General features: G+C 50.0%; 3 protein-coding genes and 1 pseudogene across 12 annotated transcripts in view; 3 read left to right on the forward strand and 1 right to left on the reverse strand.

The window, feature by feature from the left end:
* LOC128091939 (zinc finger protein 239-like) overlaps positions 1–18,422 on the forward strand; it is a 132,922-nt gene extending 114,500 nt beyond the window's left edge. For 3 of the 6 annotated variants that reach the window (XM_052705368.1, XM_052705373.1, XM_052705371.1), the window contains 2 exons: positions 16,920–17,030; positions 17,136–18,422. In XM_052705368.1, coding sequence (XP_052561328.1) covers positions 16,920–17,030; positions 17,136–18,118 — 1,094 coding nt within the window. In that variant the 3' untranslated portion in view covers positions 18,119–18,422. Of the gene's footprint in view, positions 1–13,814; positions 13,914–15,796; positions 15,879–16,070; positions 16,198–16,919; positions 17,031–17,135 lie in introns of those variants that run through there. The other 3 variants (XM_052705369.1, XM_052705370.1, XM_052705372.1) reach the window with 3 other exon arrangements.
* The window catches only part of LOC128091935 (zinc finger protein 383-like), a 240,547-nt gene that overhangs the window by 188,529 nt on the left and 28,178 nt on the right, over positions 1–23,840 (reverse strand). For 2 of the 3 annotated variants that reach the window (XM_052705360.1, XM_052705361.1), the window contains exons 3-4: positions 6,396–6,506; positions 6,207–6,296 (exon numbers count right to left, since the gene is read on the reverse strand). The exons of the other annotated variant lie outside the window; for it this stretch is intronic. In XM_052705360.1, the coding sequence (XP_052561320.1) occupies positions 6,207–6,296; positions 6,396–6,506 (201 nt within the window). The remainder of the gene's footprint in view (positions 1–6,206; positions 6,297–6,395; positions 6,507–23,840) is intronic. 3 annotated transcript variants of the gene reach the window in all.
* The window catches only part of LOC128091940 (zinc finger protein ZFP2-like), a 139,164-nt pseudogene that overhangs the window by 114,337 nt on the left and 987 nt on the right, over positions 1–23,840 (forward strand).
* Positions 1–23,840, forward strand: part of LOC128091941 (zinc finger protein 664-like) — a 54,340-nt gene that overhangs the window by 11,913 nt on the left and 18,587 nt on the right. The window contains exon 1 of one of the 3 annotated variants that reach the window (XM_052705376.1): positions 13,798–13,913. The exons of 1 other annotated variant lie outside the window; for it this stretch is intronic. Coding sequence is in view for 1 of the 2 variants with exons in the window: in XM_052705375.1 (XP_052561335.1) it covers positions 18,888–18,926 (39 nt within the window). In the remaining variant the exon portion in view is untranslated. Of the gene's footprint in view, positions 1–13,797; positions 13,914–18,872; positions 18,927–23,840 lie in introns of those variants that run through there. One more of the 3 variants, XM_052705375.1, reaches the window with a different exon arrangement.

Raw genomic sequence — 23,840 nt, forward strand, 5'->3', positions numbered from 1 at the left:
TTGGTGTCATCTGCAGACTTACTGAGGGAACACTCAGTGCCTTCATCAAGGCCATCAATAAAGATATTAAACAAGATGGGCCCCAGTACCAACCCCTTGGGGACACCACTTGTAACAGGTCGCCAGTTGGACTTAGCTCCATTAACCACTGCCCATTGGCCACGGCCCTCTAGCCAGTTCCTTAGGCAAAGAAGAGTGGACCTGTCCAAGAAGAGTACACCTGTCCTATGTCCATGTGTAGTGTTCTGTGAGGAAAAATGATATGACAACTACTGGCCTGCTACTACTACTCCCTACAGGACTGGAAGAAGGCAAGGAGGCCTCAGTGGCACAATGACAACATGTGCCCTCTTGAGCCTCAAGAGCAGACACAAGTGCCACAGCCAAGAGGACAAAGACCTTGGTTTTCTCCCAGGGCCCTCCAGCCTTGCCAATGCTGTTGGCCATCTCCACCAGAGGCTGTTCCATGCAGTCCTACACTTGCCTCCTTTTCCCTGCAGGCTGCAGACACTCACCTTGACTCCTGCACTGGCACTCACCTGGCCTTGCCTTACTCTGATGGTTCTGCAGTCTCACTAGTTGTTCCTTGTGACACAACAGCACAAATTGATCACAGAGTCCTGCTGGGTGTCTCTGGCACCATAGCACTACCATTGTAGGGGAGGACTGACCTGTCAGTTTGTGCAGAAAGAATCACTTCTAAGGTCCTTTTCCAGCCATGTTCCTCTTGTAGTCTTTCAGGAGATTTCCACAAAATGGTAATCCTTTATGCGTCGACCCTCTCACAATTGTATCTGTCTAAGCTGTATGCTATATAAGGAAATCACAGAAGGCTTGAATTACTTTACAGCTCTCAGAGAAAAGGAGAAAAAGGAAAGAGAAATTAAAATGAGTAGGAAGATCACCCTGCTTATTATCCTTTATGTCCTTCACTAGCTTCAGCTCAGCGTGAACTTCAGCCTTCTATGTTGCTTCTCTGCAGGCTTTGACAACACACCTGTACTCCTCCCAAGGGGACATGCCCTTTTTTCCACTTTTCCTAAACCTTCTTCTTCCCTTTGATCTTATCCATGAACTCCTTGCTCATTCATGCAGGTCTCCTGAATCCATTCCCTAATTTCCTACTCCTAGGGATGCACTAATCCTAAGCTTGGAAGAAGTGCTGTTTAAATGTTGGCCAGATCTCAAGGGCCCTTTTACCTTCAAGCACTCCAGCCTATGAGATACCTCCAAGTAGGTCCCAGAAATTGTTGAAGTGGGCTGTCTGAAAGTCCAGGGCAGCAATCCCACTTTTTCCCTTACTTCTTCCACCCAAGATCTTGAACACCACCATCTCATGATCAGCATCGCAAGCTTCCCCCAAACTTCTCATCCCTAACAAGTCCATGCCTGCTGGAAAGAACAAGGTCCAAAATCATCCCATCCCTTGCTGACTCCTCCAACACCTGCGTGACAAAATTATCTTCAGCACATTGCAGAAACCATCTGGGTTTTGTGTGCCTGAGCATGTTGTTTACCCAGCAGATATTGGACTGATAGTGGATGATTCAAGTCCCCTATGAGAACCAGTGCATGGGATTGCAAGGCTACTTCCAGCTGCATGAAGAAGGCCTCATCGACTTCATCCTCCTGATCTGGTGACTGTAGTACACCCCACAACACTGTCGGCCATACCAGCCCTGCTCTTAATTCTCACCCACAAGCACTCCACACGTTCTTCACCCACTCATGGGTGCACCTCAATCCATTCTAGTTGTCTCACATAAAGGTCAACTCCTCCACCTTGCTTCCCCAGCCTGTCTTTCTTCAAAAGGACACAGACCTCCATGACAGCATTCTAATCATGTGAGCTGTTGCACCACATCTCTGTGACTGCAGTGAGATCATGATCCTGCAACTGTACACAGATCTCCAGCTCATCCTGTTCATTTCCCATGCTATGCACACTGGTCTACAGGCACTTCAGGGAAGCAGCAGGTGCAGTTACCCCTAGAGGGACACAGGAAGATTTTGGATGGGGTATTGGCAACATGACCTTCTCCGAGGAGTCCCTGTATGATCCTATGGGACAGCTCAGAGGTTTTCTCTGCAATCTCCAACAGTGACAACATCCCTCAGCCCTTCTCTGCCATAATGAATTTCCCTCCCTTGCCTTTTCGGACCTAGTTTAAAGCCCTGGCAATCAATGCAGACAGCATGCTCCCCAGCACAGGTGTGCCTCACTTGCTCGGTTGGAGTCCATCAAGAGCCCACATACCCAGTTTCTCAAAAGCCTTCACAAGATCAGAATACCCAAAGCCTTGATCACAACGCTGCCCCTTCAGCCAGGCAACAAATGGCAGCCTCAGTTCTCCCCAGCCAGGAGCCCCCAATTACTAAGACTCTCCATCATTTTTTTGTGGCACTGATATTGATGCAGTGCCCTGTCTGGCCCTCTGCCCTGCATCCTCAAGGGCATGAGTTCTGACTGCACAGTTCTGCATTTCCTCACTCAAAGAATGTGAGACATTGTCACTGTAGATAACAGCAGCAGTAGGAAGATTAGAGAAGCAAAATGATCGACCTCACGCTGCATTTTTCCCACTGACTGATACTGAGTCCCCTAAGCAAGACAGAGAGTACTTCTGCTCCTGGGTGGATGTGTATCTCCCACATGACTTCAACAGTTGTATATAATCAGTTGGCCATGAAAACCACAGAGCTCATTGGCTTTGTTCTACAACCCCTACATTTCTGGGAATCCAGTGACCCACTAGTACAAGAGAGGCTCTTCTTGAGATATTTCATAAAAGAATAAAGTATTCATTGGTATCATCATCCAGGCTGAATGGCTTATAATGGACTCCCACAGTGACATCCTCTTTAGTTCCTTGTCCCTTAATCCATACCCAGAGGCTTTCAACCATGTCATTACTAACTGTAAGCTTCTTTCCATCCAGCCCACCAGTGCCAGTATCACCACCAATCCCATCCCATCTCATCTGCCCTGCATCTCCAGCCTGCAGAGCTCAGAGCCATCCATCACACACAGCACACCCGTCACAGGACCGTTCCCACCACCTCTCACTCATGCTGATGATGCTGCAGCACACAGGGCCTCCGACTTTGGAGGCCAATGCGAAAAACCAGTAACACCTAACAGCCTTGCACATGGGCACCTGGGGGGCTGGTTGTTCCCTTGGGAGCTCTGTCTGTGCCTGTGTTGATTCCATGGGTGCAGAGGTGACCTATGACACAGAGGGCACAGCTCTCTGTGGGGTGGATGCAACTACTGGTAGAATTCACCAAGACAAAACCTCCAAAGTGAACATCCACCCTGAGAATGGAAATCCCCCACCTCCATGCCCACGATTTTACCACAACTAAAACAAACCATTGTGGCATCTGAAATGCTCCTGTTCCTGTAGATGGGGCGCTGCAGTCACAACTCTGCAAGGACTCATGTCCACAACAGAAGCACTTTCCCCAGAGCAGAGGAAAAGATGGGAAGTTCAGAGTCAGAGAAAAAAATCTTGAGTAACTTTAAATGCAACTAAAAACAATGTGTGACAAAACATGGGGGGAAATCAACAGTATTTTTTTTTTTTTCTCCCAGGGAAAAAGTGGAAAAACAGCTTCACTAGCTTACCAAAATCAATCTCCACATCCTGCAAGCCATATTCAAAGCACAGCAGCTTTAGCAGAGCCCAGCAAAAGTGAAGGAGATCTCAAAATACCTTCCCAAGGTCAAAAGAAAAACCTTCAAGCTCAGAAGGTATCACTTGCAAGGCAAGCACACACTGGAGAGCACTCTGATATCTCTGTGCTGTGGGGATGAGCTGCTTGTGCACCCTGTAGCTTTGCACTGCCTTCTGCTCTCTCCACCTCCTGAAACTTGGGATGGTGCATTTAGGAAGAACAAGCTCAGCTTTTTGTAGCTTTATTGGAGACAAACAAGGCTTGGTGTCACACAGCTGCTCTGAGCTCTTGATTAAAGCAGTCAAGAAGAGCAGTAGAACCAAGGTGCAGCACAAGGTGCAGGAAGGATGATAGTGTTGTGTGAAAGAAATGCCTTTTCCAGAAGCAAGCAGTGGGCTGGAGTTGGCACCAAAACCAAATCCTGATTGCACCATTCCCTCTCCTCATTCCACATGCTGACATTTATTTTAAGAACAAAAAACCAAAACTACAGTGAAGAAAACTTCAGTACAACACAGCTACTTTATTCACCCCCTTCTCATTCCTCTACAGATGATTCTCAGAAAACCTCCAAGAGCCACATTACTGCTCTCCTGATCCTTCCCTCATCAGGTTAATCAGTGCACTCACAAATTACTGAGAGCAACACATGCACACAGACACACAGAACATCCCTGCACAGCCGCTTCTCCTTAGGAAACAGCATCAAAAAGCTGCTGGCAGGCAGAGCAGAAGAGGAAAGCGGGCATGGTGAGAGAACTGCTTTGGGTAGCAAGGAAAGGCCATCTGAAGCTCCCTGGTTAAGTGTCCTGTGCAGAGGGTGCCAGTGATGCCATCTCCTTTGCAAACTCCTCCTGTGTGGGGAAAAGCATCTGGGCGTCATCCTTGGGCTTGCCAGAATCCTCAAGGTCTCTCCGCTAGCAGTTTTCCTGTGAAAAATGAGGTGCCAGCCCAGACACAAACTTTTCCTGCACCAGAAACATTTGCAGGGCCACCATCTCATGTGGACTGGGCAATGTTCAATGGGGATCAAGCTCTGGATGAAGCTCTTCCTGCAGTGCAGGCATTTCCATGGTCTCTGCACTGAGTGGATCCCCTGGCAAAAGCTCTGCCCACACATGGGACATTTGTAGCACTTCTTCCATGAGTGCCATCTCCTGTGAGTGAGGAGCTCTGAGCTCTGCACAAAGCCCTTCTCACACTCCAGGCATTCCTAAGGCTTCCTGCCACATGAACTCACTGGTGCAGGCATGGATTGGACTCCACCCAAGTGCAGACACTCTGGTACCTCAGCAAGTTCAAGCTGTGCCCAAATCTCTTCTTGCTGGCTGCACATCTGTAGGGTTCCTCACATGGACCCACTGGTTTGTGATGTGCTCCCAGCTCTGGACAGCACTCACAGAGACTTTCCCCTTGGTTGGCTCTCTGGGATCTACTGAGGGTTGAGCTCCAGATGAAGCTCTTCCCACACTGCCTGCAGACAGGATTTCTTCCTTCCTGGTGACATATCAGCCCAGCTGAGATTTACATTGGGTCCTCACCTGCTCCCACAGCAGTTGAGTTTCCACAGGGGAGATCAGAAGTGAATTCCAAGGCATCTCCCTGCACACAGCCCTGGCAGAAATGTGCCTCAGAGGGTTTCCAGTGGCTGTGACACGTCCCACTCTGGACTCTCCTTAGAGTGTCCACACAATACCTTGACTGCAGCTTAATGAGAGCAATAGGGGTCATTCCCACGCAAAGAAGGAGAAAGGGGATTCAGTTTAGCTGCAGAGCTCTTCCATTTCTCAAGGGATTTGTAAGGTTGTTCACCACACAAAGCCACAGGTGCTGACCAGGCTGGGGCTCTGGCTGAAGCTCTTACCACCCTCGGGGCTCTGCAGACTCTGTTTCCTGTGTGGCTGTGCTGGTAGTTAACGAGGCTGAAACTGCTTTTGAAGGTTCACTTGAGATGCTTCTTAAGCCTGTGTGCGCTGTGGATGTGCTTGTGTGTGTTGAGATTAGATCTGTGTTTGAAGCTCTTCTCACACTCAAGACGCTTGTAGGGTCTCTCTCCTGTGTGGATGCGCAGGTGTAGCTTCAATTCATAACTTCTTTTGAAGCTCTTCCCGCACTCTTGACACTTATAGGGTCTCTCCCCTGTGTGGATGCGCTTGTGCTGGTTCAATTCAGAAGTTCTTTTGAAACTCTTCCCACACTCAGGACACTTAAAGGGTCTCTCTCCTGTATGGAGGCGCAGGTGGCGGGTTAGGTGGGATCTCCATTTAAAGCACTTTCCACAATCAGAGCACTTGTACGGGCTGTTGAGTGTTGAGTGTATGTACTGGTGGTTAACAATGCTGGAATTTATTTTAAAGCTTTTCCCACACTCAGCGCACTGATTCTTCATTTTCCACATACCCATGCTCCTGCAGTCTTCAGGCTGATTTTGACCTACACTGAAGTCCAGTGGCTTCCTTGATGTCTTTCCCAGACCCTTTCCCAGTGGCTTCTTGATGTGCTCACTCTGACCTTGCTCCAGGCCTCCTTGATTTCTTCCACAGAGATGCCACTCCACTGCCATTTGACCACACCACTTTCCTGCAGATCCTGCAATATATCTGTAATCCCAGTTCCTGCTGGATGACAGGAAATCCACAAAGAGTACACAGTGCCCAAAATTAAACACAGAGATGTCTCCTTCAGCCCCAGCCACCTCCTTCCCTCCACCACCTCACCTGGGCTGAGGTCTCGTGGAACGGCCTCAGGGCTACGCACATCTGGGATCCAGGGGTCTTCCCCTCCTTCAAGCAGGGAGATCAGCACGGGTCTGGGGGCTGGAAGTGGAGCTTCAATGACAGAAATATGGAGATAAGAGAGTTTCCCTGACTCTGGCACAGATGCTTGTCCACCAACTCCAATCTCAGGCCCACCCTACAGTGAAAGTACAATTAAGGCCAGAATGACATTTATAGAATTATAATTTTATAGAATTTCCTTTCATATTTTTCAAACTGCTCTATGCCGAACGTTTCAAAAATATTTATGGGAATGGAATAAAGAGACAATTAATTCCTAAGAAGTTACCCTTGAGTAGTCTGGCTGCAGGAGCTGCTGGCACCATGCAACACAACAGAAGGGCGTCTGCAGGGAGCTGGTTCACCCCCTCCTGGCTGATGCCTGCTTGCAAGCACTGACAATGCATACTAAGCCCTTCGGAAACTCATGCTTCTCAGTCTTTCCTCTGTCGCTGTTGTAGTTATCAATATGTGACTGCATGGCAATTATGCTAGGCCCGGCCTGCAGAGGCTCATTCTGCACAGCCAAAGGTGCCCTAACGAGGAGGAAAGGCAGCAAAGCCCTCACCCAGCGAGGCCACGCACTGGTACGTCTCCAGCATCACGTCCCGGTACAGCGCTCGCTGTGCAGGGTCCAGCAGCGCCCACTCCTCCCTGCTGAAAGACACGGCCACCTCCGCAAAGCTCACGGGCTCCTGCAAGCAAAGAGGCTCCTTGCTGGGAACAGCCAAGGCCCAGGGAAGCAGCTCACACAGGACACAAACTCCTGTCCCAGCCGCTTCTCTGGCCCCAGCACACACAAGCTGGCTGAGGCCACCTCCCTCTCCCCCTGCATTCACATCCCTCGCCCCTCAGCCTCTCCTGCCTGCTTCCCCCAGCCCCTACCTGAGATGCATGTGCTGTGGCCATCTGCTGCTCTCCTGCAGCTGAGATGATCACGGCTGGATGGCAGAAGTTTCACTGGAGCCTGCAGGGACAAGAGAAATGGCAGGGGAGCTGTGAGGGAACGCAGCAGTCCCTGTCCCAGCCCAGCCCTCCACAGCCCATCTGCAGGGCACTGCCTGGGGGATGGCACAGCAGGCCTTGCACAGGAACACAAGCAGCAACAGCACTGGTAACGCTCTGGCTAAAAGATGAATCATCTCAAAGCTGTGTCAAACTGTGGGGCGGAAAGAACTGTCGGCTGACACTCAGTTCAACAGCTGAGGGCACACGGACTGTGTGCCTAAGACAAAGCATGGCAAGGACTCTGCCATCTTGCCCCAAAACAGGGAGCAGCCCAGGTGCCCTTTCAGCTCTCCTGCACAGCAATGGGCTGCACCATGGGATCTCCCCTCAAATAGGGATGTGTCTCAAGGTCACACTAGCACAGAGATCCAACACAGCATGATGTCAAGACTCGTTCTTGATACAGATCTTCTGTAAGAGACTCATGCTTACTTTGGAGCATTGTGAGCTTAGCTCTAATGTCTTAGAGGGACTGTGCACACACAAGTCCTTCCACAAAAACCCTTGACCAAGCCAGGGATGAGGACTGGATCCAGCCACTTGCAGGCTCCTTACATCTGTGGTTTGAAGAGTTGAGATAGGAGGGGAACTACTCTGAGCCTCGTGACACAGTGGGAGGGCCTCCTGTATGTGTCTGTGTAACACTATCCTCTATGCACTAAATAACCAAGTGTATCCAGCCATTTCCAAACTTGTTATGTCACTATTAGATCACTACAACCTATCTGTATTGTATCAATATATATAGTAATAGAATCACACCGAATGGGTTGAAAGTGACCTCAGGGGTCTTGAATCTCCAATCCCCCTACCACATCCAGGGCCACCAATCTCCACATTTAATACTAGACCAGGTTGCCCAGGGTCCCATCCAACCTACCCTTGAACACCTCTAGGGACAAGGTATCCTTAACCTCTCTGTTCCAGCACCTGGCCACTCTCATAGTAAAGAGCTTCCCCCTGACATCGCACCTAAATCTTCCCTCCCTCAACTTAAAACCATTTCCCCTTGTCCTGCTGTTATCTACCCTTCTAAAGAGTTGATTCCCCTCATGTTTGTAGGCTCCCTTTAGGTATGGAAAGACTGCAATGAGGTCACCCTGCAGCCTTCTTTTCTCCAGGCTGAATAAGTTCAGCTCCCTCTACGGCAGCGGGACCTGGGGCAATTACTTAGAGACGACTCGATACGAGTTAGCAGCTAAGTCCAACGTTTAATGGCAGAGCAATAGAATATATAACTTTAGGTACATTTGTCGCATTCTTATTGGTTATTGCTTATTCACATCCTCCTGTAACCGTGACAACACGAAATTCCCCGCTGTGCCTACCCCTCACAATGGCTTTTTCATACAACTTGCAACAAGTTGTTTACCCAAATTCCTCTACACCATTATCATGTCCTTGAAACATGGCCTTGTTTCTCAAGCCAGTCCTCAACATCCTTCAGCCTGTATTTGTAGTGGAGGTACTCCAGCCCCCTGATAATCTCTGTGGCTCTCATCTGGACCCCCTCCAACAGCTCTCTGTCTTTCTTGTACTGGGGGCTCCAGACCTGGCCACAGTTCTGCAGATGGGGCCTCACAAAGGCAGAGTAGAGGGGGCAATCATCTACACGTCCTGCTGGCTGCCCCTCTTTTGATGGAGCCCAGGATCCCATTTGCTTTCCGAACTACAAGAGCACACTGCTGGCTCACATTCAATTTTTCTTCCCCAGGTACCCCAGGTCCTTCTCTGCAGGGCTGCTCTCAAGGACCGCTCCTTCCAGTCTGTATAAATGCATGCAATTCCTTCGGCCCATGTGCCAAACCTTGTTGAACCTCATTAGGTTCACCCAGGCCTACCTTTCAAGTCTGTTGAGGTCCCTCTGAATGGCATCCCTTCCTTCCACTGTGTCAACTGCACAACTCAGCTGGGTGTTGTCAGCAAACTTGCTGAGGGTGCATCCAATTCCATCGTCTATGTCATTGATAAAGATGTTAAAGAGCACTGGTCCCAAGACAACACCTGGGGGACACCATTCTTTATGGGCCTCCACCTTGACATAGCATCATTAATCACCACCCTCTGTCTGCAGCCTTTCCACCAATTCCTTACCCATTGGGTGGTCCACCCATCAATTCCCCATCTCTCCAACTTGGAGGTAAGGATGTGGTGGGGGACCATGTCAAAGGCCTTGCTCAAGTCCTGGTAAATGACATCAGTCACCTTTCCTTTGTCCACCAATGCTGTCACTCCATCATAGAAGGCCACCAGATTGGTTAAGCATGACCTTCCCCTGGTGAAGCCGTGCTGACTGTCTCAGATCACACACACATTCCTCATGTGATCAAGCATGTCATTCCATGATCTGCCCAGGTACAGAAGTGAGACTCACCGGCCTGTAGTTCCCCAGGTCCTCCTTGCTCCCTTTCTTATAAATGGGAGTGTCGTGACCCTTCCTCCAGTCATCTGGGACCTCACCTGACAGACACAACTTTTCAAATATGATGGAGAGTGGCTCGGCAACCACCTCAGCCAGCTCCTTCTGAATCCTGGGATGCACGCCATCTGACCCCATAGACTTCTAAGCATTCAGTCTCGTGAGGCGGTCTTGGACTTGCTCTGTCGTTATGGTGGGGGCATTTACTGCCTGGGTCCCCACCTGCTTTTCCCTTAGGAGTGTATATTGTGTTTGGATCCATCTGTGACAAGTTGGCAAAGTCTGCAGAACAGCAAGAAGGGACACAAACTGATTACAAGAGACATGGGGCACATCCCAAATTCTTCTATGAATGCTCTCATGACAACTATTGTAGTTGAGAAGTAAGCAGATGTCATTAGGGGCGTAAAAGGATGAAAAAGAATGGTGTTATCAGCATAATGTCAGGTTTGGAAGTAACATATGAAGCAAAGGAGATGGTTCTTCCCTGGATGAAAAACGACTGATATTCGCAATATTTCTGCTGCGCTACAGTGTAGAAGTTCTGAAGATAATGTTTATTCACAAAATAAACAAAGACCTCCCTGTGTCACCTACAATCCTTTATGCCACACATGGTGAACCTTTATAGTTTGATTCCAAACAGATGTGAAATTGCACCAAGAACACTGTAATTGAAGGCACTGCCTCTCTGTTCACCAAACAGAGGCAGCAGAATTAGTGCTTAGTGTCTAGCTTAGCTGCAGTTAAAAAAACACAACAGTGATAGATGAGAAAGGGGAAAGGGAGTTTTATTGGAGGTCTGAGTGGAGAAGCAAGATGACAAAATACAACAAGGACAGCCTGTACCAATCGGGTGTCGTGGTTCTATGTTTTTTGTTTTTTGGGTTTCAGTATTAAAGTGCCACTGCCCCAATCCCAGGTTCCCATCCCTGTACATTACAGCAGTCACGAGATCTGGCCCTTCCGGGTGGGGGGGGCGCTCTCTTGTTGCCTGGCAGTGGATGCTGGAGGTGCTTTCCTGGCCGTTCCAAGCTGTTCAGGTTTGACTCAGTCCCGGGAACTCTCTCTCTCATCTTGTCTGATTTATTAATCTCAATTTCAATTAAATTGTATATATTGTGTTATCTTGTATTCCGATATTATAGTAAAATAAGTTTTCCTCCATAGATTGTTGCCGTTATTTTCCTCCCTTCCTTCCTTCCCATTTTTTGTGGGACTGGGGTGGTGGGGAGGGCAGAGGCCTGTCGCCCCTGTCACGGACATAGATTGATCTGGTCAACTTCATGACACTGGGGGATCTTTTGGTTGACTGGAAGCACGCCTAAAAAGGATTGCTACCCAGGAAAGAGCTGCAGAAAACTGTCAGGAAATGGTACAGCCATCCAACCGTAGGATGGTGCAGAGAAGTACCTGCATCACTGAAGAACACTGAATGCAGCCCCAGCACACAAACACAGCGAGCCTCAGCGCAGACCGCAGCTGCCAGCAGAGCAGCCTGCTGGAGAACCACCTCTACAGACAGTAAGGGGAACACCTGCTGGCAAAGGGATTCAATCCTCTGGGAGATGTCCGTACATCTTCTCAGGAGTGGAAATACCCATGGCCTTGATTAAATCGACTAAGCCCTCAGAAAGGGGATGGGAAAGGTACACTGAAGATGACTGATTTAGTTCTCAAATCCATCTACTGCTGATGTTACCTGAAAGTGATAATGGCTCACATTCCTCGGGAAAGGAAATGCAAAAGTGGAAGGAGGATAGTATGGCTACTTAAAACAAACACAGAAATAAATCAACAAAACATCCAACCAAACGGAGATGATTTTTTCACCTCCTGAGAAGAGAATGTGACACCATTGCAGCCAAGCCAGCCTGTGACAGTCAGACCACCACCTGCCAATGCTGAACCATGTAGACAACTTCTTGAACAGTAGCGATGCTGAACAGAACAATTAAGCATCATCCTTCCCAGTAATGGCATGACCTGTTTAGTATTCCCAACCAAGACGATTTCCTACTTTTCCTAGCAGCCCTAGGATGGCAACTGGAAATGCTGTACTCATGCTGCTACTTGGATAGATACTGGAATAACACCACTTTTGTTAACGTCAGGACAGGAAATCTCACCATACGCACTCAATGCCTGTGTTCAGTATGTAGTGAGTATGACTACAAATTCTAACAACAAAAACTCAGATCTCTCATCCATGGTCATGCACAGAAATGAAGCACACATAATATACAAATGGAAGTGAATGTCACTGGGATTGTACCAGTGTAACTGCCTTTCCCACCTGCCATGACTGATGCAAACATGAGTGACTGTAGGGTGGATGAGGAGAGACACATCCTGCTCACCCCTCCTCCCTCATCCCCCCACCTCCAGCTTCTTCCCTCAGCTCCCTTCTTCAGCCTGGCCTTGCTCACAACGCCCTGCACAGGAAGGCAATGCACAACACAACAGGTAACGCTCTGGCTAAAATAGATTAACCACCATAGATCTGTCTCAAAATGGGGACTGAAAGAACTGATAGCAGAGCCCTGCTTCAACAGCTGGGGCAAAACTGAGCATGTTCTGAGCCTTGGGACTCAGCGGGAGGGCCTCCTTTATGTGTGTGTTTAACCCTGCCCTCTGTGCAATAAACAACCACGAGCTTACAACAGGCTTGTAAAGGCACTATTTGATCACTACATGATAACAACATTATATCAATAAATACATTCCTCCTTCTCTCTTAGAACTGAAATACACAGCATAGCTGTTGCCAACCCCAGCTGCCAGCCAGACAGAGGCAGAAACACCTTGAAAAAGTTCCTCCCCTCTCCTTGCAGCTCTTCTCCCTGCTGGGCAGAGCTGAACTTTCTGCTGCCACTATTTCAGCCTCTGCCCGCCTGGCAGCTCAGGGCCTGAAGGCTCGCGCTGGATGCGTGCCAGCTGCAGCCATCCGCACCAAGAATGCCTCGGCGGCTGCATCTCCCTCCTCCCCCACCAGGAGGACAGGAATCCTCACCGTAGGCCATCAGCCCAGCACTAAGCGCACAAAACGTAACGCTGCAAGAGCCGCTAGACGCAGATGTTGCCTGCTGGGTCCACGAAGGGAAACTGCGGGCTGACGGGGCACGGAGAGGAGCGGAAATTCCGCCCTTGGAGGCTTCACGTTCAGACACTCAAAAGGAAGCATCGGGGAGTTGAAAGCTTACATCAATCCATGCGTGCAGAGCTGCAGAGCGAGGTCATCTCGTGTCTCCCGTGGCCCAGAGGGAGAAACGCAGTCCCAGCTGGGCTGTGTTACAGAGAGCCGACCGGACAGCAGAGCACGCTGAGCTCCTCTGCTCACTTCCTCGCTGTCCCAGCTCCAACCCCTTCCTGTGCCCCTCGATATACAACCCGGGCTGCAACACGCCTGGGAGCCGCTGCTCCCATCGCTGCGGCCGTTCTGGCCCAGCAAACCCGCTGTGCTGGTGGTACGGGTCGGCTTCCTCAGCAACAGCGATTCGTACGTTCGTTTAAGAACCGATATATAAGTCTGCAAAGGGAATCCTGCCTTCACGACAGAAAGCCTCCTGCTGCCACCCTCGGGCTCGCTGACCCAGACGGCAGCAGCGCCCGCACAGCGCGGCACGCAGCCCAGCCCAGCCCAGCCCGTCCTGCGGCCGCCCCCTGCCCCGCGCCGTCACGGCGGCGGCTCCGCCCAGCGGCCCGGCCCAGGCAGTCGTTGCAGCCCGAGTGAGCCCGGAACTCCTCTTCCCTCACGGCCGCGGACGGCTGCGTTCCGGCGGGACGGGAGTCGGCCTTCGCTGGGCTCCGCTGCTCTGTGACCCCCGCGCCTCGCTCTCTTCTCCTTTCCTTTCCTCTCGTCTCCGGCGCTGTTGGTCTCTCCGAGCGGCGACGTTGGCGCTGTGTCACCTCCCGGGCTGCTGCTCCCGGCACATCCCGGGACGGCGCTCAGCCCTGCTGGCAGCTCTGGGCACAGACGGAGCCGTCGGAGCCGCCGGCAGGAGAACGGCCGACTCTTCCCAGCAGAGCAGGTGAGGCCGAGCGGGCGGAGCGCGTCACCCTTTCCTGCCTCGCCCCATGGCAGCGTGGGCGCGGCGTTTCCATTTGCCGTCCCTCGTGGTGCTGTGGAGGAAGAGCAGAGGATCGTCTCTGCGCAGTGCGCCATTCGCGCTGTACAGAACATCAGCAGAGGTGGTTCTCCAGCACGCTGCTCTGCTGGCAGCTGCCATCTGCGCTGAGGCTCGCTGTGTTTGTACACGCATTGCAGGCCTCCCTGTTTTCCGGGGGTTGGATCAGCATTTGAGCTGAAGGAGCCTCCCCAGGGTCATCCATTTCAGAGATGAACATTTTCCAGGACAGTTTATCGTTGCACAGTGACTGTCTGGCATGGGTTTCTCACCCGGGAACCAGACATAGGCTGCGGCACTTTGGCACACAATATTTTCCTCCGTTCCCTCTGGTAGTCTTAACTCTTTGCTGCCTGAACTGCATGCTCAGCTTCCTAGAAGGGAGTAGAGCTGGCCCTGACATTTGTGCTTTATTATTTATGGAAAGGACTTTGCCAGATATCATTAAAGACCGATTGGGATGAATGTAAGCATTTGTGCTGTCAGAACTTATTCACGGATCTCCATTTTCCTGGGACAGGTGTGGCCGATGCCTTCTGGGCTCTTTGTTCTGAGTTCAGGCCTTGCCATTTCTCTGGAGGTACATGGGGGATCTGGGAAGCTGTTTTCTTTTCCATGCTGACCCTGACAGTACAGGAGCCGAAATACTTTCCTTCCCTGTTACCTCATTTCTGGATTGCTACAATTAAACTGGAGATAATTTCAGGAAGCTGTTGATGAACAGTGTCTTTGTGAACACCCAGATGTAAGGCTTTTTCTTTTTTTTTTTTTTTCCCTGAAATTGATTTCTCCTCCTTGGGAGATTTGTTTGCGATTCTTTAGCTTTATTCTCCTCTGCTTTAGTTTCTGTTCTCTGCTGCTGTTTACTTCTGTTCTCCTTTGCTTCATATGCAACTTCCAAACCAGGGACTTTGCAGATAACACCCCTCCACTCTCATCCTTGTATGGCCCCCAACGGCTTTGCCCCTTTGTCACTCTCTATAATATACACTCCTAAGGCAGAAGCACATCTGTATTTATTGATATGATTCTGATATGCTGTAGTGATTTAGCAGTGATGAAACAAGACTGGCAATGGCTGGATACACTTGGTTATTTCCTGCATAGAGGATAGGGTTACACACACACACCTACAGGAGAACTTCCTGTTGAGTCACGAGGCTCAGAGTAGTTCTCCTCCTATCTCAACTGTTCAAACCACAGATGTAAGGAGCCTGCAAGTGGCTGGATCCAGTCCTCATCCCAGGTTTGGTCAGGGCTTTTTGTGGAAGGAATCATGTCTCTCTAAGACATAACCTCAGAGGAGCTCTGATAGTTCCAAAGTAAGCATGAGTCTCTTACAGAAGATCTCTGTCAGGAAGGAGTCTTGGCATCAAGGTGCAGGTGTGTAGGTGTGACCTTGAGAGACATCCCTACTTGAGGGGAGATCCCGTTGTGCAGCCCATTGCTGTGCAGGAGAGCTGAAAGGGCACCTGGCTGCTCCCTGTTTTGGGGCAAGATGGCAGAGTCCTTGCCATGCTTTGTCTTAGGCACACAGTCCGTGTGCCCTCAGCTGTTGAACTGAGTGTCAGCCGACAGTTCTTTCCGCCCCACAGTTTGACACAGCTTTGAGATGATTCATCTTTTAGCCAGAGCGTTACCAGTGCTGTTGCTGCTTGTGTTCCTGTGCAAGGCCTGCTGTGCCATCCCCCAGGCAGTGCCCTGCAGATGGGCTGTGGAGGGCTGGGCTGGGACAGGGACTGCTGCGTTCCCTCACAGCTCCCCTGCCATTTCTCTTGTCCCTGCAGGCTCCAGTGAAACTTCTGCCATCCAGCCGTGATCATCTCGGCTGCAGGAGAGCAGCAGATGGCCACAGCACATCCATCTCAGGTAGGAGCTGGGGGAAGCAGGCAGGAGAGGCCGAGGGGCGAGGGATGTGAATGCAGGGTGAGAGGGAAGGTGGCCTCAGCCAGCTTGTGTGTGCTGGGGCCAGAGAAGCGGCTGGGACGGGAGTTTTGTGTCCTGTGTGAGCTGCTTCCCTGGGCCTTGGCTGTTCCCAGCAAGGAGCCTCTTTGCTTGCAGGAGCCCGTGAGCTTTGCGGAGGTGGCCGTGTCTTTCAGCAGGGAGGAGTGGGCGCTGCTGGACCCTGCGCAGCGAGCGCTGTACCGGGACGTGATGCTGGAGACGTACCAGTGCGTGGCCTCGCTGGGTGAGGGCTTTGCTGCCTTTCCTTTTTTTTAGTTCTTGTGATGGCAATGGTGGTGAGTAGACGGTTGGACTAGATGGTCTTCTAGGTCATTTCCGACCTTGTGATTCTATGATTCTATGATTCCTCTTCGTTAGGGCACCTTTGGCTGGTACAGAATGAGCCTCTGCAGGCTGGGCTTAGTATAATCACCATGCAGTTACATATTGACTAACATCAAAATAAGAGCAATAAAACAAAAAGAGACAGGCATGAGTTTCAGGAGAGTTTAGTGTGCTGTGCAATCTGATAAAAACCCTGAGTCAGTGCTGGCAAACTGGCATCAGCCAGGAGGGGGAGAACCTGCAAACAGCTCATGTTTCTGTGTTACATGATGGCACCAGCTCCGCAATCCAAACGAGTCCCTTGTTTCTCCTTTAGAACTTAGGATTTTCTGTTCAGTTCCCATGAAACTTTCCGATGTCTTGGGCATTGAGCAACTTGAAGCAACTTGAAAAGAAACACACTGTTCTAAAAGAAAACATAAAGGAAGTACTACTGCATAATTTTTTTTGTGTTGTACAAGCATGGTAGGCTCCAAAGGAAGTTGGTATGTGTTGGCCCAGTGTCCTTTAGGCCATAATTGTGGTTTCCTTGTGGGGAGGTACACAGAGTGGAGTTGTTGGACACACAGCTCTGCCAGAATCAATGAAATGCTCTCATCTCCCCTGTTTCTCTCATTGAAGCTCCACTTCCAGTCCCTAAACCCATGCTGATCTCCCAGCTTGAAGGAGGGGAAGATCCCTGGATCCCAGATGTGTGTAGCCCTGAGGCTGTGCCAGGAGACCTCAGCCCAGGTGAGGTGGTGGAGGGAAGGAGGAGGTTGGGGCTTTAAACACCGTCTATGATGGGGAAATGTTTGGGACACTGTGTGCTATTTATGGATTTCCTTTGTCATCCAGGAGAAGATGGGATCACATATATAATGGAAGATCTGCAGGAAAGTGGTATGGATAAAAGGCAGTGGGGTAGCACCTCTGTGGAAGATATCGAAGGGGGTGTCCAGGTGGGCTCTGAGCAAGCAGAGCACTACAAGGAGCCACTGGGAAAGCATACGGAAGAGACAACAAGGAACCTGCTGCACTTCAGCACAGGTCAAAAGCAGCCTGAAGACCACGGGAGCAAGAATGTGTGCCAGAAGAAAAAGCAGAATCCATGCACTGAGTGTGGGAAAAGCTTCAAAAGGTATTCCAACCTTGTTAATCACCAGCGCATACACTCTGGGAAGTGCCGGTTGAAGTGCTCAGATTGTGGAAAAAGCTACAAATGGAGATCTGAACTTATCAAGCACCAGCGCGTGCACACAGGAGAAAGACCCTATAAGTGTCCTGAGTGTGAGAAAAGCTTCATGAGCAGAACTGGATTGAAGTACCACCTGCGCATCCACACAAAAGAAAGATCCTTTAAGTGCTCTGAGTGCGGAAAGAGCTTCCAAAGCAGTTCCAACCTCTTTCGTCACCAGCGTATGCATACAGAAGAGAGACCCTATAATTGTACTGAGTGCGAGAAGAGCTTCAAAATACGTTCCCACCTTATCCGCCACCAACGTATCCACACAGGAGAGAGACCCTACAAGTGCTCTGACTGTGGGAAAAGCTTCAAAAGCAGTTCTGACCTCATTGTCCACCAGCGCATCCACACTGGAGAGAGACCCTACAAGTGTGCTGAGTGTGGGAAAAGTTACAAAAGCAATGGTGATCTGAAATATCATGAGCGCAGCCATACAGGAGAGAGACCTTATAAGTGTCCTCAGTGCGGCAAGTGCTTCAAAAACAGTTCCCACCTCAACCGCCACCAACAGACCCACACAGGAGCGTGTAATGCTTTTATGATTTTTCTGATCGGTATTCCACACTATAACATCATTCAGTGTACTGGAAGCTAAGTGCTAACTCTCGAGCTGTGTGAATTGTCAATAGATCCGGGTACCTGGTCTCTGAAGGGAAGGATGAACTACAACTCGCAGAAGCCTTCATTATTCAGTTTTCATTTTCTGGTCGGTGGGAAAGATAAAACTGTGAGTCACAAGACTGCCTCTTTGCTTTCTGTGCTGCTGTCCATCTCGCCTACTGCATTAGAGTACGGACTTTGGTTTCGGAAAATCATTTTATTTATTAGCTTCAACTCCAGCTATACTGTATTATCTTGTGTCCCGCTATCATATATAATAAATTAGTTTCTTTCCCTTAGCTCCTTGTAATTGTATTTCTTTTCATGTAAGCCCATCTGTCTGCCTTTTTCCCTTCACCTCCCTTCCCCTTTGCCAGGTAAGGGAGCTGTAACATGTGCCTGACTTGGAAAGGATAGACCCGTGCTGGGGAGCTTTGCAGTCTCCTACAGCTGTTGCGGGGTGGATAAGGGATCTGGCAAAAGAAAATGGATTTTGTTGTAAAAAGGGAAGGGTATTGCTTGCGTGGTGTTAGCCTAGAAAGGGACAGAACAGTGAAGGAAAGCGGGTACCTCAACTACTCCACCCTCAGATCCAGCAAACATCCCCCAGTCTGGAGAACAAAGAGCAGTGCCCAGAATGAACATGGCTGCCTGGCCGAGAAGGCACCGGTCGGCACGTGAGCAATAGTAGCCCGTACATATTTCTATATAAAAATAGACACCAAGTAGCTCTTAAGGAAGGTGGTGAATTTGTTTTCTTACCAATGGAAAAGAGGAGAACGGCTGACTTCCCAGCAGAGCAGGTGAGGCCGAGCGGTGCAGAGCACGTCACCCTTTCTTGCTTCGCCCTGTGGCAGCGTGGGCACAGCGTTTCCATTTGCTGTCCCATGCGGTGCTGCGGAGGAAGAGCAGAGGATCGTCTCGGTGCTGCCTTACCTGTGGGCTGTGCGCCATTCGCGCTGTACAGAACATCAGCAGAGGTGGTTCTCCAGCACGCTGCTCTGCTGGCAGCTGCCATCTGCACTGAGGCTCGCTGTGTTTGTGTGCTGGGGCTGCATTCAGTGTTCTTCAGTAAACCAGGTATTTCTCTGCACCTCCTGTTGGATGGCCATACCATTTCCTAACAGTTTTTCTGCAGCTCTTTCCTGGGTAGCAGTCCTCTTTAGGCGTGCTTCCAGTCAAACAAAAGATCCCCCAGTTGGCACAGGCTGTCCTTGTTGTATTTCCTCAACTTGCTTCTCCACTCAGACCTCCAATAAAACTCCCTTTCCCATTTCTCATCTATCACTGTTCAGTTTCTTTAACTGCAGCTAAATCGGACATCATTATTCCTAACCTGAACCTCCCTTCCCTGAGCTTGAAGCCATTTCCCCTTGTTCTATTAATACAGACCCTGCTGGAGAGCCTGTCCCTTCTTTCCTGTAGCTCCCCTTGAGGTATTGAAAGGCCACTCTCAGGCCATCTCGCAGCCGTCTCTTCTCCAGGCTGCACAGCCCCAGCTCTCTCAGCCTGTCCTCCAAGGAGAGTTGTTCCACTCTGTGAATCATTTTTGTGGCCCTTCTGTGGACACACTCCAACAGTTCCATCTCCCTCCTGTACAGAGGGTTCCACATCTGGGCACAGTACTCCAGGTGTGTCCTCATCACCGCAGAGTGGAGGTGCAGGATCACCACCCTCACCCTGCTGGCCACGCTTCTTTTGATGCAGCCCAGGACACAGTTGGCTTTTTGGGCTCCACCAGTACCCCCAGGTCCTTTTTGAAAAGGCTGCTCTCAATCCTTGAATCCCCCTGCTTGTATAGGTAAGAGGGGCTGCCTTGACCCAGGTGCAGAGCCTTGCACTAGAGTTGCTGAACCTCGTGAGGTTCACCTGGGCCCACTGCTCAAGTCTGCCTTAATCCCTCTGGAAGCCATCCTGTTCCTCTGATGTGTCACTGCACACCACAGCATGGTGCTACCTGAAAACTTGCTGAGGGGGCACTCGACCCCACTGTTGATGTCACTGAGGAAGATACATACTGAGGAATATCAGCCCCAGGACCGACCCCAGTGGGGCACAACTCATCACTGGTCTCTGTCCAGACATTGAGCCAGTGACCACAGCTCTGGATTCCATCCTGCAACCAGTTCTTCATCCACAGAACTGTCTGCCCGTGAAATTTCTCTCTCTTCAATTTGGAGAGAAGGAAATTGTGGGTTACTGTGTCAGAGGCCTTGCTGAAGTCCACACAAGTGACATCGGTAGCTCTTCTCTTGCCCATTGATGCAGTGACACCACTGTCGAAGGCTGCTATTTTGGCCAAACAGGATTTGCCCTTAGTGAAGCCGTGCTGGTTCTCCCCTACCGCCTCCCTGCTTTCCTTGTGCCTTAGCACTGCTTCCAGGAGGATCTGCTTCATGATCTTCCCTGGCACAGAGGTGAGACTGATGGGTCCGTAGTTCCCAAGGTCATCTCTGTTACCCTTTTTAGAAATAGGTACGACATTTCCTTTTTTCCAGTCACCAGGGACTTACAGCTGATTGCTGCAACTTTTGTAATTTCATAGAGAGTGGCATGGCAACCACATCAGCCAGTTCCCTCAGGACTCTGCGGTGCATCTCATCAGGACCCATAGACTTCTGCATGTTCAGGCTCCTCAGGTGGTCACCAACCTGATCTTTGCTTACAGTGGGAGGGACGTTGCTTCCCGGATCCCCTCCTACCCAACCAAATGTCTGAGGGCTGTGCAGTGGGCAGTTACCAGAGAAGTCTGAGGAAAAAAGTTGTTGAGTACCTCAGCCTTCTTTTTGTCTGTTGTTACCAGCCTGCCTGTGTCTCTCACTAGGTTGGCATGTCCTCCTGGACTTCCCTCTTCTGGCTGAGGCACCTGTGGAAGCCTTTCTCGTTCTTGTTGGCATCCCCAGCCACGTTCAGTTCAAACCGGGCCTCGGCTTTCCTGACCCCATCCCTGTACAAGATGGCAGCTTCCTTATACTCTTCCTACAGTACGTGTCAGTGTTTCCACTGCCTGTGCATTTTCTTCTTGCTCTTCAGTTTGACCAGCAGGTCCCATTTCAGCCACACTGGTCTCTTGCCTTCCTCTCCTGACTTGCCAAATTTGGGGATGGAGAGCTCTTGAGCCCTGAAGAAAGCCTCCTTAAAGACCGGACAGATCTGCCCTGCACTCTTGCCTGTGAGGACAGTTTCCCAGGGTGTTTTGGATTAACTCCCTGAAGAGCTGGAAGCTAGCTTTCCTAAAGTTTAGCTTCCTAGTTTTTACTCTTCACCTGTCTCGTGGCCATCCAAAGCATGAACTCAACCATAGCATGGTTGCTACAGCCCAGGCAGCCTCCAATCTTGATGTCACCAGTCAGTTCATGTATTTTGGTGAGCAACGGGTCGACTATTGCATTGCCCATGGTGGATACTTGACTCAGGAAGTCATCCTCAGTGCATTCCAGGAGCCTCCCAGATTACCTACGGCCTGCTGTGCTACTTTTCCAGTCTGAGTGGTTGAAGTCCCCTAGCAGGACAAGCAATTGTGATCACAATGCCTCCTGTAGCTGGAGCTAGAAAGCCTCATTAACAGGCTCTGATTGATCTGGTGGCTTATAGTAGACACCAATCACAAGGCTTCCTTTGCTGCCTTGGTCTCTAACTACGGTTAGCCATAGGCTAATTCTGACTAGTTCAGGATTGTTCTTTAGGGCCAGCTCTTCACATTCTCTTCCATTCCAGGTGTACATAGCAACACCTCCACCCCGCCTTCACAGCCTGTCCCTTCTGAACGGCTTGTAGCCATCAATAGCCACACTGTGACTATGGGAATCATCCCACCAGGTTTCGGTGGCAACCACGTCATGCTTTTCAAGCAGCTCAGTAGCTTCCACCTCCTCCTGTTTGTTTTCCAAACTGCACGTGTTGGTGTAGAGGCACTTCAGATGGGCAGCTGCTCTTTTAACTCACAGTAGATAGCGGCTGCATGAAGCAGGGGCACGGCAGCCTCCCTGTTTCTCGGCTGGGGGGGAAGGGGAAGAGAATCAATGGTTGAACCTTGTTTTGGTCCGTATCCCACCTACAATCCTTAGCCCCTCCTCTCCCCTTCCCTTCCGTGCTGCCTTACCCGCGGGCTGTGCGCCATTCGCGCTGTACAGAACATCAGCAGAGGTGGTTCTCCAGCACGCTGCTCTGCTGGCAGCTGCCATCTGCGCTGAGGCTCGCTGTGTTTGTACACGCATTGCAGGCCTCCCTGTTTTCCGGGGGTTGGATCAGCATTTGAGCTGAAGGAGCCTCCCCAGGGTCATCCATTTCAGAGATGAACATTTTCCAGGACAGTTTATCGTTGCACAGTGACTGTCTGGCATGGGTTTCTCACCCGGGAACCAGACATAGGCTGCGGCACTTTGGCACACAATATTTTCCTCCGTTCCCTCTGGTAGTCTTAACTCTTTGCTGCCTGAACTGCATGCTCAGCTTCCTAGAAGGGAGTAGAGCTGGCCCTGACATTTGTGCTTTATTATTTATGGAAAGGACTTTGCCAGATATCATTAAAGACCGATTGGGATGAATGTAAGCATTTGTGCTGTCAGAACTTATTCACGGATCTCCATTTTCCTGGGACAGGTGTGGCCGATGCCTTCTGGGCTCTTTGTTCTGAGTTCAGGCCTTGCCATTTCTCTGGAGGTACATGGGGGATCTGGGAAGCTGTTTTCTTTTCCATGCTGACCCTGACAGTACAGGAGCCGAAATACTTTCCTTCCCTGTTACCTCATTTCTGGATTGCTACAATTAAACTGGAGATAATTTCAGGAAGCTGTTGATGAACAGTGTCTTTGTGAACACCCAGATGTGAGGCTTTTTTTTTTTTTTTTTTTTTTTCCCCTGAAATTGATTTCTCCTCCTTGGGAGATTTGTTTGCGATTCTTTAGCTTTATTCTCCTCTGCTTTAGTTTCTGTTCTCCGCTGCTGTTTACTTCTGTTCTCCTTTGCTTCATATGCAACTTCCAAACCTGGGACTTTGCAGATAACACCTCTCCACTCTCATCCTTGTATGGCCCCCAGCGGCTTTGCCCCTTTGTCGCTCTCTATAATATACACTCCTAAGGCAGAAGCACATCTGTATTTATTGATATGATTCTGATATGCTGTAGTGATTTAGCAGTGATGAAACAAGACTGGCAATGGCTGGATACACTTGGTTATTTCCTGCATAGAGGATAGGGTTACACACACACCTACAGGAGAGCTTCCGGTTGTGTCACAGGGGTCAAAGTGAATAATCACCATGCAGTTACATATTGATAACTACAACAGCAACAAAGGAAATACTGAGAAGCGTGAATTTCTGGTGGGATTTTTATGCACAGCAGACTCATAAACGCCCCAGAGTCGGTGCTGGCAAGCAGGCATCAGCCAGGAGGAGGAAAACCAGTTCCTGTGTTGGTGCACTGCATGGTGTCACCAGTTTGGGCTAATAGATGACTCCCTGGTTACACCTTTTCAATTTTGGATTTTCCATTCAATTCCTGTAAACATTTTGATGCTTTCGTCATTGATATATGTTTTGAAAATAACAAAGCTGTTCTCAAGTTTATTTTGAATGAAAATATCCCTTCATAATTTTCAGGGTTTTGTAAAAGCACTCTTTGCTCCAAAGGAAGCCCAGTGTCATTCAGGACCAAATTGCAGTTTCTCCCTGGGGAGGGACATAGAGTTGTTGAACGGGCACTGTGTAGAAA

This window comes from Tympanuchus pallidicinctus, unplaced genomic scaffold, assembly GCF_026119805.1.
Source record: "Tympanuchus pallidicinctus isolate F22 unplaced genomic scaffold, pur_lepc_1.0 scaffold56, whole genome shotgun sequence".
Lineage (NCBI taxonomy): Eukaryota > Metazoa > Chordata > Aves > Galliformes > Phasianidae > Tympanuchus > Tympanuchus pallidicinctus.